At 39.6% G+C, this 16512-nt stretch overlaps 1 protein-coding gene across 7 annotated transcripts in view; it reads right to left on the bottom strand.

Annotated features, from left to right (window-relative positions):
- ERC1 (ELKS/RAB6-interacting/CAST family member 1) overlaps positions 1-12217 on the bottom strand; it is a 252432-nt gene extending 240215 nt beyond the window's left edge. For 4 of the 7 annotated variants that reach the window (XM_066319384.1, XM_066319386.1, XM_066319385.1 and 1 more), the window contains exon 1: positions 11459-12217. In XM_066319384.1, coding sequence (XP_066175481.1) covers positions 11459-12127 — 669 coding nt within the window. In that variant the 5' untranslated portion in view covers positions 12128-12217. The remainder of the gene's footprint in view (positions 1-11458) is intronic. The other 3 variants (XM_066319387.1, XM_066319388.1, XM_066319391.1) reach the window with 1 other exon arrangement.
- Positions 12218-16512: the final 4295 nt, after the last annotated feature.

The raw sequence follows: 16512 nt of genomic DNA, 5'->3' as shown, positions 1-16512 counted from the left end.
TTTATGAAAAAATATTACTTCTGCATTTTTGTAGTGAAACCTGCTATTCATGAAGTTCTACTGGACAGAGCAGAATTTCAGGAAATTAAGTGCTCAGCAGGAAACCCTCATCTCAGTTTCAGCTGTGTATAAGCCTGTACAGTGTACTGACCTTCTTATTGTTGGTATACTACTAAAATTAGGGCCCTCGCTCAAGTGTTAATCAGCACAATTATAAGCACTGCACATGAAGGTGTCACAGCATCAACCACTGTCTGTCTTCAACAATCAGGTCTTTCTGCACCAATCGCCTGCTAACAAGCTCAACCTGTGAAGTGCAGATCTCCTTTTCCCAGATCAATCTTCAAAGACTGTCTAGCATTCAGCAATTCACAAAGAAACATTAACAACCATATTAAGTATAAAAGAAAGTGAATTAGTGATTTTGTCCACAAATTCCCAGACTTTCAGATTAAAGAAGCTCGACATGAAACACTAGAAAAAGTTAATTAACAAAAAAGCAGTGCTAAATATAAATGAATGAAAATTCTCACCCAGTCAGAAAGGAGACAGACCTCAGGCCTCTCAAAGGCACAAACACCTAAGCTAATTCAACCAAATGGAAAGGAGGAGAGGAATATTTTTTTTAATATATACACACTGAATGGATTCTGCATTGAGAAAATACAGTAAACAGTTTTAGAAGGCAAGTCTTGAATGCATTCCCAGCTTTAGCAGAAAAATAAATAAAGCTTTTCCTGGATAGAAACTGTAACTTGGAACCCTCTTTAAGTCACAAACATTAGATTTTGAATCCTACTCCTGGAAGATGGAGGAGAGAGAATGTAACAGCAGTACAGCCACTTGCTCAACATTTTAAGTGCAAAGCCCAATTTTAAATTAAGTTGTAAACATATTTAGGGACATGCAAGCAAGAAGTTCAACCAAAGTAAGATGGGTTTTGTAAAAACAATTTGAAGGTATACAATTTCCAACTAAAATGGCTTACAAAGGACTAATGAGTGGAGGAACTAGTGTAAGATTCTCACTAGGATGTTACACAACAGCAAGAAGTATTATAAATCATAACCTGAGCACACACAGCAGGACCCGCACCTACTTCAACAGTTGGGTCAAGCATGTGTACAGACCTTCTCACAAATCCTGGCCAAAGCATGCTTCTTAAAACTTTTCTGTCATTCTCTCAAAACCATCTGCTAGTTCATACCAAAATTAAATCCATGTTAAGAAAAATCTGTATTACTCATTTTATTGCAAGGTGATTTTTCCCTCCCCCCAAATAAGTTACTGCAGATAATTCCATATTTTGGAACATTCCAGTCATAGTGAAGTGATGAGAAAGTCTAAACACATCCCTGCAAAGAGGATCATAAAATGGCTGAGGTAATTCTCCTTCACCCATAAGAAGTGCTGTTGCCTGCACATACAGAGCACACTATTTACTTTCTCCTGTGACAGTACACCTATGGTTTCCTAGAAAGGTCCCTCCTTTCAGTAACTCAGCTCTCAGATCTATTTCAATGGTTACACATTAACAGGCTCACAACCACAGGGCCAAACCTGACCCATCAGACACCAGCTGAGGGGAAGAGGTTTAAATGCTGCCCTCCAAATCAAAGCTTCCACAAACAGGATAATTTGACTTTACTCAACAGATACACAAGCTGATGAAGACTGGGAAATACTTCTACCCTCAAAAATAGGCACACCTATGGTTGTAAGCCTTCTGTACAACTACTTCAGATAAACTATTAACCCTCACAAGTAACAACATCTGTTAAAATTAATCTATGTGCACAGCAAAGGAAGATTTCAGAAAAGTACATACATGTGTTATGCTAATGTAAGCCACACAAATATGCCATAGTTGATGAGATCAAAAAATTATGTAGATTTTTACCTCTGTCCTCTCCCAAAATCATTCTCTCCCTTCTCATCAGAGTTACTGAGCTGTACAGTCAGAAAAACACTGGAATAATGATATTTAACTAAGCTGTACCTACTAATCACAACACTGTGGTTTGCACTCCCAAACTGAAGAAATGAATAATGAATCACTGAAGAATCTTATTCTCCACATTTACCCAGCTGAGGGAAATAAGGCAGTTACTTCCTGAGTCTCCAGAGCAGGGCACTACATTTCCTAACAACCTATTTAAATGCCTTTATTCTGCTTGTTCTTTCTGCCCATTTCCTTTTTCCAGGATTATTCTGAGATCTGTTTCACCTATTAGCACTAATTCTCAGCCTAAAGCTTTTGTCGTCCTCTTCATGGATGTCCTTCTCTCATCCAAAGAAACACTGAAACCTCTTCCACAGAAGCAAAAAACCCTTTCAGAACTTCATGTAAATTTTTAGTCAAAGCCAAATCTAAAAGTATGAGCACTCTGAAAGAGCATGTCTCCTTCTCATCAATCAACTGCTTCTGTAAACCAGACCCAAGGCATTAACTGGCAGTGGAGTAATGGTGTCTTCCACAGGGACATTTTACTTTCCAAACAGGATGGTGTTGCTTAGCTGTGTTGATTTTGACATTTATAACATTTTAAAAGCTTTGGGATGATGTCCTGAATCCTTTAGCAAATCAAATGTTTATTTTTAAATGTTCCCATCTCTCCAAAGAGAAAGAGACCTAAGATCAGCCTTGTGATGGCTTTTGGCTGTGAGATCAGATGCTGCAATAGGCTGTGTGGGTATTTCAAATAAGGAAAGCTCCTTATTAGAGATAAATTAATTACTTTTGTTGCTTCATGGTTTGTTTCTGTTCATCCAGAAACTAATATTCACTTATAATATGTGAAATCTAATAAATTATGCCAGTAGTAAAAAAAAAAAAAAAAAAAAAAAAGAAAAAAAAAAAGGACAAGTGTAAGAACAGGTTAAGCCTGAGAGAAAAACTTGTAGGTACAAGATCGCTCAAACACAATATGCTACAACACAAATGTTCAGAAAGATTTTCTCTCCCCTCAGCCAAAAGTATTTGTCACCTGAAACACGATTCCACTAAAAATCAGACCATTACTCAGACAATCTCATGATTCCTGTAAGGAAAAAAGGTATATAAGCCTCATTCCACTGCATTATACATTTGTGTATGGGTGTATATACATACATATTATATATATATTATTATATATAAGTAACATATATTAATGCCAGGAGCAATCAACTACTATGGAAGAGACAGATCCTGTACAAAATACCCAAAGAAATAAGATTTTAATTTCTGAATGACAGCAGTTCACGTGCTGGCTTGTTTTAATCTCAGAAACAAGTGACAAGAAGCACCAGAAGAAGTGTGTGGCCCCACATTCTTTGGAATCCACATCCACATTTAATTAGAAGACCATCTGTTCACAAAATTTAACCACCCAAGGTAGCTGGTACCTGATCATTTGATAAGAAGAATCCAAAAATTCCATAAAGTCAATGTCAAGCCTACTGTCTCATGTGGCAAGCTGCAACTGTGGAATGTTTTAGGCACTGAAAGCCTCTTCAGTGAAGTGCCTGCTCCTCCACAGGGTTGCTCATGAGAGCTTCATGACACCACACGGACTGGCCAGGAGAAATGCCTTTGATGCAGATACCAGTGAGGCTTCATTCTGGACTACCATTTATTACTTGCCTGTTTTCCCAAAGCCTGGCTGTCACCCTGCTTCTCTCTGCAGCCCACTAGAGCAGGGGAAGGGGGAGGAGAGGGGAGGAACCAGGAGGGGGGCACCAGTGCAGAAACAGAAATGTGTAACCACACACTACACAACCTGATTACAATACAGAGATCAAAGAGGAATAGGCATTCAACAAAGCATCTTAAAATAGAGTCCATTCTTCACCTCTCTGCCATATTTGCAAAGCATTGGAAAATCTCTTTTTACTGGAGAGCTGATCTCCATCCCTTCCTTCCTCCTTCCATTAAAAAGTGTATTTTGTGTTACACCTGAAATTCCAAGTCATCACCCCATGACCTGATGTTATTTTGCATGCTTGCAACGAACTGTCCGAGATGGTTAGAAATCTACACACTGCCTTCAAACTCCCCTTCATGTTGTGAAACCAAATTCTGGGACAACCTAACTGCCTCCAACCAGCTGCTCACCCTTGTTGGCCTACACTATTTATTTTCCAAAGCAGTGGTAACAGTCATTTGATTTTAAAAACAGTCCTTAACAGGAACTGCATGCAACACACAGCAGCAAGGACTGCATTTTTCCCTCTGTTTTAAGGAGATCCTGGACCAGTAGCTCCCACCCAGGGAAGAGCAAAAGCAGCCCAGTGCTCACACACTTTAATCATTTAAATAGCAACAGGAATAAGAAGTAGTACATAAATTAATTTTAAAACCTTGTATACAGCTCAACAAACAGCTTAAAAGCAGCAAGCATGAAGCTCTTTAGGTTTACTGATGATTGTACATTACTTAGCACTCCAGTTTACAAACCTAGTTGCTAAAATTAAACTCTAGAAGGCAGTCACATGGTATTTATTCCTGTGACTGTTATACATAAGTTTAACTCCTCTGATTTCTAAAGCAATGGTCACTAGAAAAAGCCATAATGGTGCTCTGTGCCAGGATTCTGCCATCTGACCATGCTCATTTTGGGGAGCACACATGCAATACAAGTGCATTTTATGCTATTTTATTTTATGCTTTTGGAGGGTTGGGGATTCTTTTTTTGATTGGTTGGTTTGGGTTGGGGTTTTTTTTGGGGGGAGGGGGTAGTTTGTTTGGGGTGTTGTGGGTTGTTTTTCCTTTAAAGAATACAATCTCTTCCAAGGGTGAATCTGTAAGGGTTTTAACTGATAAAAATTTGGATTATCATTAGATTTCTTCAAATTCTGAAATTCTGATCTAGATATTGATCGAAGATCCTTCCTTTCTTTTCTTTATGGTTTAAATGTCAATACTGCCTTAGCAATTGCAAAACATGATGTATATTGGAAAGCGTCAATTTCCCCCAAACAGTACAGAAGTTTTTAGTGTCTAATCCAAGGTTATTAACAGGGGGGAAAAAAAAAAAAGTAAAGTTCTCTCAGGATAATTAAGGGAAAACAGACAATTTAATATTCTTTGGAAGCAAAATCATCACCAAACCAAGGAGGTTTTTTTGTGATTTACTAAGATCCCTCAGTTCCAACAGCACTTTGCAAAACCTGCTTCTCAAGGCTGCCAATATAACCAAACTCCCCCTTTCTGCTTGACAGTCCAAGGTGCTGCTACTGCAAGCACTCAGCGAATCACTTAGACAGAACAACTGGTATCACCACAGAAGGAAACCAAATACACTTTGTCCTTGTATTCTTTTCCACTACAGATGGTGACTCTGACCTTTCCAAGAGAACCAATATCAATCTGAAAATACCATGCAAAAACATAATTATGTAGACCTTGTGGGTTATGAAACTTAAGTTATACTGAAAAGATTTTCTTTTCAGTATAAAAAGATCTACTAATTGTTATCTTTAGACAAAAAATGGAGATATAATTATAATCCACTACACTTAATAGATGCAGCCATTTTTCTGTGTGTTCAACAGCTTATGTCACAAATTATATGGAAGAACAACAAAGCATTATCCATTCAAGGAAGAAAGTGCAATCCTCAATAGCTATGCTACCTGCCGGCAAGCAGCTGTAATCTGATTTCTGTCAAGGATCTCAAATCACCGCTGAAAACACTGCTGTTTCACTGTGTCCCCTAAGCAAGAGGGTATACAGAAAATATATTCAAAGGAGCTCTATACTGGAACTAGAGCACAACCAAGTTTATTCCCTTATTCCCCTCCTGCCAGCTGAGCCTAAAGTGTCAATTCACAATGTTTCTTTCTTTCTTCAGTTACTAGTTTAGATAGCTGGCATGACTGCTCTTCACCCCTTATCCAACACACTCGCTACTTCCAGAGTACAGAAATGTCCCCTTTAAACATTTTGGTCTCTAGCTTTTATCTCAGAGTATACATAGATATAAATATTTACCCCTAATACAAAAGTTCCTCAGTCTTACTAATGTCTTAAGAATCAAATGGACTGTTAACAGTATCCTAGAAATCTACTTTGCTGAAAAGAAACCTATTCTTTCCACCTAACAGTTTAGTCATGGTGACCCACTCTGCTGACCATCTTCAAATCTCTGAGGCTTCCTTGTATCAATAATTTGAAAAGAGTTTAAAAAAAAAAAACCACTTTATTTCAGTTTTTGGCCCTGAAGGCATACCTGAAAGATGAACATAATACCAGCACAACTACAACCTTTTTTTCATGGCCTGGCAGTTCCACCTAAAGTGCTCCTCTCTTTTCTACTTAAATCAATAGCAGGTAGAGTAAGGCTGACACACGAGAATGCTGGATTTGGCACTGGAAAGCTGTAACATCAGCAGGAATTACCTATAATGCAGGAGCACCTCTGCACTACTGTCATCATCTATCATTGTTAACTGTTCACTGGTGACTCAGAAAGAGGAAGCCTTACACAGTTTCCAGCTACCTAGTTCATCCTTTAGAAAGCAAGAACACTTAAGGGAAGAAATTACTAACTCAACCACCACAAATAGGACAACGCTGAAAGGAGCAATGGCTTCTAGAGAAATACAGCATCACAGACAGGACCCTTCAGGAATATAAACACTAAATGCTGGAATAACACACTGCCACCCCAATTAGGAGTCTAACATCTGAACAGACTCAATACACATTAGAGAAAGAATTATAGCAGAAAGAGTCTGCTCTGAGTTCTGCAGAATTTGAAGTAATCTCTGCTCCAGCTTAACAGCAAAAAAAAGCACAGTTAAACTACTAAGTTCAACAGCACCACTGACGTCACCTGTTTTAGTCCAAGCTGCTTTTTAGGTACAATTCCCCTCATATGTTTAATGGATCAAGTAGAGAGCAGCTGTTCAGCCTATGCTACAGCTCAAACCAAGCCAAGGTATTGGATCCTACTTCGACAGGAACCACGGGACAAAAGGAGCCCTGGGGAATATAGATAACCACAAAATGTCTTGTTTTATTTCCTTACAGAATTGAAAAAGAGACAGAAGACAGGGTGTTCTCTTGGGTGATCACATGACAGTCTCTGAGGTCCTTACAAAGTGCTGTGACTTGATAAATGCTTCAGATACCAAGCACTCTTGAGGAGGTAGTTTTGAGTTATTCTGAAAGAGAATTGAATTATAATTTCATGCTGCAGCTGGGGAAAGACAGAAGGAACCTTAAAGCTGGCTGAATTCTAGAGAGCAAACAGGCATCTGCCATTGGAGGAATTATTTAAATGCAATGCTCTGGGATATAGAGAATGCCTTTAAGCAATGCCTATGGAACCACAGATTGCACAATTAAACACCCAGGATGGAAGATTTAGTTTTCTATCAACTAATAACCAAGCAGAAATAGGGCTAGTAATAGAATGACACAGGGCTGACATTTCAAAAATTTTTGTAATACATAATTGAAAAAAAACCCCAACCAATGAAGAAGTGAGAAGCAATCTGATTTTCAGAGAAAGAATATACTCATTAGAAGCTCTGCCAGTCTCTTAAGGGCAGTACCCAATGCTTTTGAGAGACTAACACATAGACAGCTACATTTTTGAAAGTGAGATGCTCATTACACACTACAAAGACATGGAAAATACTTCTGACTCTGGAGAATGTTGGTGAAATGCTAGAATACATTCATCACAATAAAGTACAATGTTCTTGAAGTGCTTACCCCAAGCCAGGTGAAATTCCTTTCAGAAATATTTTCTCGGTTAAACTCTCTGACTCAGACATCCAAGCTCTCTAACCACAAGAAGACCACAGAAATGCATCAAAGTAAAAAGATGTTTTCAGCAGTACCACACTGCTTTAGCTGAAACATAAATCTGACCTTAAAAGTAGATTAGTCAAATGTGGGAAATTTCAATGCAGGGCGTTAGACATCAAATTCGCATTGCACTGCTCATTTTAAGACACAATCATGTTGTCATAAGCAAGTTTCAACTGAGTGGAACTCCTCTGTCCTTGAGTTTCACAGCACCTCACCACTGCCCAGTTTTTAGGGAAATTATTTCTATCTCTGGTGCAAAACATACTGTCTTTCCTTTCCTCTTCTGGCTTCTGATGAAGAGGTTTCCAGGGAAACTTTAAACCACACACACTAAAAAAAAAATTATTTTTCAACTCAGAAAAATACAGCTCCCACTAAAGCAGGCCGAGGAGAGTGATACCACGCCAAATCCAAGCTCCTATTTACTGGTTTCATCAATTCCTCCTTGAATATGCCTGGCTTTGCATAACTGAGCAATCATTTGCACTCTGCTCTGGGCTTCTTGCAAAGAATGGTTGGTTAACTCAACCGCACTGCACTGAAAACTCGCGTTTTTCTAAGAGTCTGCGTTAACTACAGGAATACTTGCCATGTTTAGTTTTGAGTTCCTCAAAGTGAGCTTTCAATGACATTCCCCATTTCTGAAAAGAAAGGATTTTCTGTCTCCTCAGGATCAGTATCAAAGGATGAAAATAAAGCTCCACACCTCAGCTGTAGCATTTGCTCAGAGCAGCTGATGAATCCTGCTGTGCTGCACCACAGCTGGGGAAAAAAAAAAAACCACAGCTGGGCAAGGCTGCAGGACTGCCCACCCCTGGAGAGCTACAGACAGCATGTGCATGGCATTCTCAGGATTGTGTCCAAGGCATCCCTCCCACCTACTGCCCCCAGAGGACAACCACAGGGCTGTGAGTGCCTCAGGAAAGGTACCATGCTCTTTAATCTCCCCGCACATTCCCTGAGCTTCGCAGATTCCCTGAGCTTCGCTGAACCCAGAACATTTCCTGGAAATCAATAAGCAAGACATTTACTGGCACACCTTCCCAAGAAACAGGCAAGGAAAACTCAGGAACACCGGTGCATTTACTCACAGAAAGGTAGCAATCAGCCAGGGCTCACATTTTCAGGTACTTTTAACATCTCCCAAACCTAAGGGGCAATTCAATCACTCAAGCTGAGGTGACAAGAACAGGAATACCATCAGGGACAATCAAGTGTGTGCAGAAGAATAAAGAGACTGAGATGACAATCAGATAATGGCATGAGTCAGCCAGCATCGTGGCTCCATGAGTTGAGTCCGTTTTTAACAATACAACTGGTCTGAGATAAACTTTATATAAAGCACAAGTACAGAAAGTGCAAGAAGTCTTTTTTTTAAAGTGATGTGCTGAAATACTGATAATTAAGTCTAAAACTCCAGTTCCTGCAATTATACTGCAACTCATTTTAGGAGGAGGCTGAAGTGGAAATGAAGATACTTTCTGGTCCCTCAACAGACCTGGGAAATTCCTGATTCAGAAGCTAAACAGAGAAGTCTGTTTAATTACAGAAAATCCTATTAAACTGATCTTCCTCATGAAGGGCTGAAGTGACCAACTCCAAAAGGCCATAGAAGACACAATGAATTCAGAATTTAATTAGAACACACTGTTAGCTAACTATAATGCTAGTAATTAGCATTCTTAGTTTTTACAGCTCAATGCAATAATATCCCTTTGCTTTTAAAACACATCCTTCTTACTCTTGGACCAAAGTTATACAATTTTAACAGTGTGGTAGTAATTACAGTGATTGCCTAGAGAACAGGAGCCTAGAAATATCTGTAAATGTTTAATTAGGGGATTAAGGAAAGACAATAGAAAAAAACCCTCTAAGATAGAGAATTCACTGTTCTCTAATGTATTCATATTTAGTAATTGCTTAATCCATTCTAAACCATGGCATTTTTCTTGCAAGATTTCCAAAGTTCCAAGTTAATGTCCTCAAACATTAAAACTGATTTCAGAAAAAGTGTTATTGTAATCAAAGACAGTCTGTTCAATATGAAAACAGGGCCAAAAATGAAAAGAATTTAAGAATTAAAAGACCTACCTGCAACTGAAATACAAAGAACACCAGAGAAGTTGAGTGATTGGTATTCCAGATATTTGTTATCCTGGCACTACACCATTATAACTAAAATTTTTATTCCATTATTGCTTCTAAAGAAATCCTGCCTTTGAATAAAAATTATTTAACTTTAGGTTTCCTGCATTCCAAGATGACAAAAGTAAATGAAGACAAAGTGTCACACACCTTAACAAGTGCCATGTTGTGATATTTACCATTTGGTAAAAATACAGCCATAAAGCTAAATGACAAGCTCATTAAATTATTTTATACTATCTCAGGAAAAGCTACTTACTTCAACTCGAGCTCTTTAAAAAGTGAAAAATAAACTGCAGATAGGTTCAGTACAGTAGGTAATCACTAACCAAAAGTAATTTACTATTTCAGACAGGCTACTTGGGAGTACAACAAGCACTACCAGCACTACCCTTTTCCTCCAGCATTTCCCTCTCCTTCACCTTCTAAAGCAATCTTACAAAAAGCATTGCCTAAAATAGCAACTCTAAAAAAGCTACAAGAACATGGTCACATTTGAATTATGGAAACTTTCATTAAATGTGCTTGGATACTTTAAAAGCTCAATAGGGAAAGTAATTTTGTCATGATGAAAGTTGACTGACATTTCAGGGAACTTCTGCAGTGGGACACTGGGACTGTTTTCCATAAGAATAGTGAGGTTTTCTACCTGACAGTCCAGAGAGGTGCTGAACTCACATTTGGCCAGAAACAACTAAACAAGAGAACACTCATTCTGAGACAAATATTTACTTTAGGACTAAGGTAGCAATATATAGGCCTCGGTGGGAGAACTTTAAGAAAGCTTTTAATCAGCAGAGCTGACTACAAAGACACCGCAATTTTAATCAGCCTGTGATTTCTGTTTTAATTTGGAGATGTTTTTAAGATGCACAAAACCAAAGACCTAGACACCTGAGAATCTCTGTTCTTCTGCCTATTCTGTAACTGGCTAGACCACTACAAAAAAACCTACAGGGTGCTTTAGGACAGTTGCATAACAAGATATGCACAGTTTATGACAAAAGAATAACAAGAACGTAATAAACAGTATTATTTAAATGTAGCCAAGAACACAATTTATATCTGTTTGTGAAAACTGCAGGTCTGGAGGTTTTAACTCTAAATACCAATAACTTTAACTTTGTTTTTAGTGGCCATCTGTCAACATTCAGCAACAGTGCAGTTATACTGGGGGTCACGAGTTAGTACATTCTGCACCTCAGAGAGCACTTCAAGAGGTAAACACCACAGAAATATTAATTATAAACAGAATAAATACTTCCAAAAAGAGACCAAGTGGTTACCATCAGTCCTAGGGGAAAAAAACTCACATGACACCCAAGGAAAAATGAGCACTCAAAGTAGTTTACAAGTCTGACAAGAAACATTTAAAAACAAGCTTGCAAGCTGAAAACATATCAATTACCCAAGAAAAGCACCAATCTAATTTAGCTGCTTAAGTGTAACATGCAAGTTTCTTAACGTCATGCTACCCCACCAACACAACAGCGACATGAAATGACAAACCTGGTTTTCTTCTTGCAAAACTCTGTATTGTTCCTTCCAAATGGTGATTTTTGAAGCTTCATCCTTTCTCAGAGCTCTCTCCTTTTTGAGCTCAGGACTCCAGAAGGTCTTGATGCTGTTCATGGAAGAGCTCAGCTTGCTCTCCTTCACCTCCACGTCCTTGCGGAGCAGATCGTTCTCCCTGAGCACCTCCTTGAGCTGCGTCTGCAGGTCCATGATGGTGTTGTCCCTGGCCTGGCGCAGCGAGTGCGGCACGGTGGAGGCCATGCTCACCGGGGGCAGGTGGTGCTCCCCGAAGGCGATGGTGTCACTGGCCACGCCGCTGGTGGCGATGTTGGGGCTGCTGCCCATGGCCGTCATGCGGACACCGTACGGCAGCCGCCCCCCGGACCGGCCCAGGGTCATGGTGCTCTTCGGGGTGTCGGCGCCCACGTTCTCGTGGTCGCTCAGGTACATGGGGCCGGAGGTGGCGTAGGCGGCGTTCAAGGACTGGATGTTCTCCATGGAGAGGGTTTTGCCGCCGCCGCCCGCCGCGCCGCCGCCCGAGCCGCCGCCCGTGCTGTTGGTGCGCCGGTGGCCCAGGCGCGGCGAGCGCGGCAGGCGCGGGGAGCGCCCGGGGCTCTGCGTGCTGGGCTCCGCCTTGCCCACCGAGCGGGCGCTCCCGTACATGGCGCGGCCGGGGCTGCGGGGCAATCACACGGGCGAGAACCAGGAGCGACGGCTCCCCTGGAGCTCTTCAGCGCTTATAACGTCGACTTAAGGCCGGTCACAACCTCTCACGGATCCGGTTGTCCATCTCTGAATCATGTGCTCACGATGTTCAGGACCATATCTGTATCAATAAGAGCAACATATTAAAACCTACAGCAATAAAAAGAACGCTTTAAATACCTAGTTTTTCACCGAATGTTTGTCCCACATTAGAATATGTTCTACTATATTTATACTTCTTCAGTATTTTTCAATTCCCTCCAATAATAAAAAAGCACAATGTTTTATTTAAACCCTTGTATTTAAACTCAAAAAGAAACTTCTAGTCTTACTTTTCTATTGTTATATTATCACAGGAAAGAGGGAAGGAAAAGAGAATCCATCAGTCTTCAAGCTGTAATTTTGTTGGCCATGACAAAACCCTTCAGATGTCATCTAATCTTCCCATTTCTAACTGTTCCTAATGCTTTAGTTGTTACCTTTCCGAGTAAGACAGAACCAAAATTTTAAAACCACTCAGTAGCGTATCTTTCCTTCAAGCACTGCCGGCTTCCATAGGACACAGTTTCTAAACCCTTGTGCTGTGGAATCATCCTGCAAATGGGAAGACTGAAATGACTCTGACCATGATCTCCACCAGCAGGTTCCTTAGCACTGCTGTCAGCTCCACTTCAAATGCAATAGTCAGAACCAAAACTAAGAATAATCATGAAATCATTACTGACCACGCAACTTAAGCAAGCACAGATGCAAATCTGAAAGAGGAGCAATTACCCAGCAATGAGACCGACAAGGTTAAGAGGAACAAGAGAATCGCAGCTCCACTGAAAACTGACTCTTCTCTTATTTTCCCTCAAACTAAATGTAACTTAAATCTTTGTTCAGGTTAAGAAAAGATTTCCATTGAAATATGTTTGTCATTAACCAGCTGAGATTAACTCTATTAAATAATATTTCAACAGCAGGGACCTCTTCAAACACAGAATAGTACAACATCATCCTGTTGCTCTTCCCTCTTCCCTCCCCCCCCCGGTTTTTCTTTAAATACGGACTCCGGTGGCATATGCAATAGAATTCCTTATTTTTGCAGTGCAATATGATGCTGTAGTACAAGTGCTGGCAGGAAACTCTTTAGCACAGGGACTCTGGGCTGGGATCACAGTTAATAGCCAAGACCCAGCAGAGAAGCAAGAAATGTAGCTTGACTACTGCACTGTAAAACTGATCCCACTACACAGTTCTCACTTCTTTTTCTCCACTGGTTTTCTCCTGTGTAAACTATTTCATGTTACTGCTGGGCTCAGCTGAAACCAAAACTGGAACACTGAAACATTCCTGATCCCATCAGATGAAAGAACACCAGTCAGTGTCCAAAGAACAGCAATATCTAAAGCATCCCAACATCTTGCCTTTCACACCATCCTTCATCTACCTGCCCCTTCTGCTTAGAAGTCAGATTTGCCAGATATTAGGAATAAATGTCTCCAAACTAGCATGTTTGTGAGATAAGTGGGCAAGCAGGTTAAAGATTAGGTTTAAAACAGGGATACACTTACAAAGAAAACTGTAGAAACAATGCAAATGGGTGGAAGAAAGAGACCAAAAAATAATATTGCAAAAAATACTGGAAAAGGATAGAAAGAAAAATGTAAAATCCAGGGAGAGCATTTTTTCTTTTCAGAATGAGATAGTACAGAAAAAGATACTAGAAGAAATAGTTTCAAAATGTTTAGCTTAACCTTAAACTTTAAATGGAAAACAAGGTCAAGGCAAGCCAACATTTCATCAATTTCACACAAATTCATAGGAAATACAATGGCATGAGGGATTTTACAAAGCTTATGGGAATTGACACTGCTTTGTGAGCAGTTCTCAAGATGTTCCAGTGTTCACTCTGGGTTTTTTAAATGACAAGAAAAGCCAGCAACAATATTGCTACAGAATATTGTGGAGTACATATGTAAAGGAAAATCAGCCAAGGAAAAACAGTCACCAGTATTAACTGAAATTATCTGCCAAAGCAGCACCTACAGATGTACTCTTTTAATACAAGTTACATTTCTTCTATTTCAACTACATATCCTTATGCAAAACAGCACAGAAATATAAACTATTCAACAAAGTCTACAGTGTTCCACTGAAGTTGCTTCAATAAGCAAGACACCGTGCCCCAGAAAAACACTTCTTCCAAACAGAAAGGCTATTTCAGACCAGCCTCACTGTTTGAGATATCAAAATGCTAAAAATGCTGCTGTGACACCACTTGAGCACTCAAAACAAGTCAGATACAATTTCTTAGACACTGCATAAAGTACATTCCACCGAGAGCTTGCATTCATTAGGATTCTCTTGAAAATTAATCCAAATCACAGCACTTAATTCACTTGCTAAAAACTCACGGCAGTAAATCAGGGCAAACACTCATTAACAGCTTTGGATGGGTTTGACTTGAACCAAAAGATTAGAATTATATGTATTTCAGTTAAAGGACTTCACCCCAAAACCACTAAGTTTAAAACTGCTGGAAATACATCACTGTTGTACACAGAAGCATCACCTGGTAAAGTCCTTAACAACACACCAGCAGAACTCAAAATGTTTTAGGTAATTCCTGAAGAGTTCCTCACCCTCAACACGGAACATCTGCCACTGAGAACTGCCTTCTCCTTGCATTAGCAAACACTTCGTTAAACTCCGAATACTTCCCACCGAATGGAAGTGGCTGCTACCCTTGAGAGAAGAGCAGCTCCCAGGCAGCACAAGGAGCTGGTACCACTACAGGGAGCCGGCACCACCGCAGGGAGCTGTGCAGGAACCGGCTCCAGGTGTCCTGGGCAGGCAGGAAACACCAGCTGGAAACCTCAGCTGGAAACACCAGCCCTGTGCTCACTCAGCTCCAAGCTCTGTTTCACAGTCGAGCACCATCCCCTCTGGTACTCCAGAAACATCCAATATAACTCAAGCCATGAAAGCTAAGGGCCAGAATTAGCTGTTGATCAGGGTTATGGGAAGGATTCCCAGAGCTGGCACAGCTGAAACTCAGGGGGAAGAACTCTGCTGTTGCTGCCATCATTACATTGCACTCACTCTGCACACAAAAGCAGTAGATTAAGATGAAAAGTTGTCTCTGGATATAAGCAAACTTAACCCTCCAGTGTTTTTCTTGAAATGACCACTTTCACTACACCATTATTAGACTTTCAAATTGTGAATATTCTAACTATTAACTTAATACAGTCTTCCACACACCCAGCCAGTTTCAGTATTTCTACTGACACAGATTAGCTACAGATCAAGATGAAAAAAAAAATTACAGGGTAAGATCTTAACTTTTTCATTTTTCCCCTATTTTTTTCCTAGTAGCATTTACCACTGACCATATCACTTTGCTATAGAAGCAGATATTAGTACAATTCACACTCAGAAAAAAACCTTTCACCATGAAAACAGCAAAGTGAGGGAAGCGATTTAAAAAAAAAAAATCTTTTTTGCAACACTAATTTATCAGGAAAAAGAAAGAAAGATCCAGTTTCCCTCCCAGAGTCCAAGCAAAAGTATATGGAAGATTTTTTTCAGATAACATCATAATCAGAGAAATTAATTTTTCAATATTCTGAGCCACACTAGCATTTTACTGGGAATCTCACAAGTATGGTCTCTTATCTTCCATGAGGCAAACATGCAGCACTGTTACTATTTTCCTCTTCTACTGAGACTAAATTTAGTCACAAATAAATCATCCCTTAACCCTACAAGATGGTGGTAACCATAAGGAACAATGTCCAACTGTGAATGTACTAAATGTACTAACCATCTTCCCTTGGCAAATTCTCCTGTGGATTTCAAAAACCTTTGCTTTTTCTGCCAATATAGGAACTCTTACTCAAGATTACAAAAAAGACATTCCCAATATAAAGAGCTTAGAAAACCAAAACAGGCAAAGCCAGTGCTAAACTATTTTTTCCTCAAGATGGCTTGCAGAACTTTACAATTACAAAACAAAATTCTCTTGTTTGATGTTCATTAAGAGAATAAAAACTTCAAAGAGTATCCTGTATGCAAGCTAAATTAAAAAAATTTTTAAAAAATCCCATTAGCCCAAATAAAAACTTTATATGTCTACATATATATATTTAAATTGGCATAGCACCTTTGCAGGCACAAAGAGCTGACCTGCTTTAGCGTAAGTTGAAAATGCTATCTAGTGATTAAGGAAAAATTTACAAGAAAGACTATCAGAAAAAGAACAGGCATGAAATACACCATATTGCAGAAAAAGGTTTGGAAAAGGACACTTGTGAACATAGTTTCTGTATAAAAATTTTAAAATAGGTAACAGCACA

The sequence above is a fragment of the Sylvia atricapilla genome, chromosome 5 (assembly GCF_009819655.1).
Source record: "Sylvia atricapilla isolate bSylAtr1 chromosome 5, bSylAtr1.pri, whole genome shotgun sequence".
In the NCBI taxonomy this organism is placed as follows: Eukaryota; Metazoa; Chordata; class Aves; order Passeriformes; family Sylviidae; genus Sylvia; species Sylvia atricapilla.
Note: the sequence above shows the minus strand (reverse complement) of the source record. Positions and strands in the feature narration are given on the sequence as shown.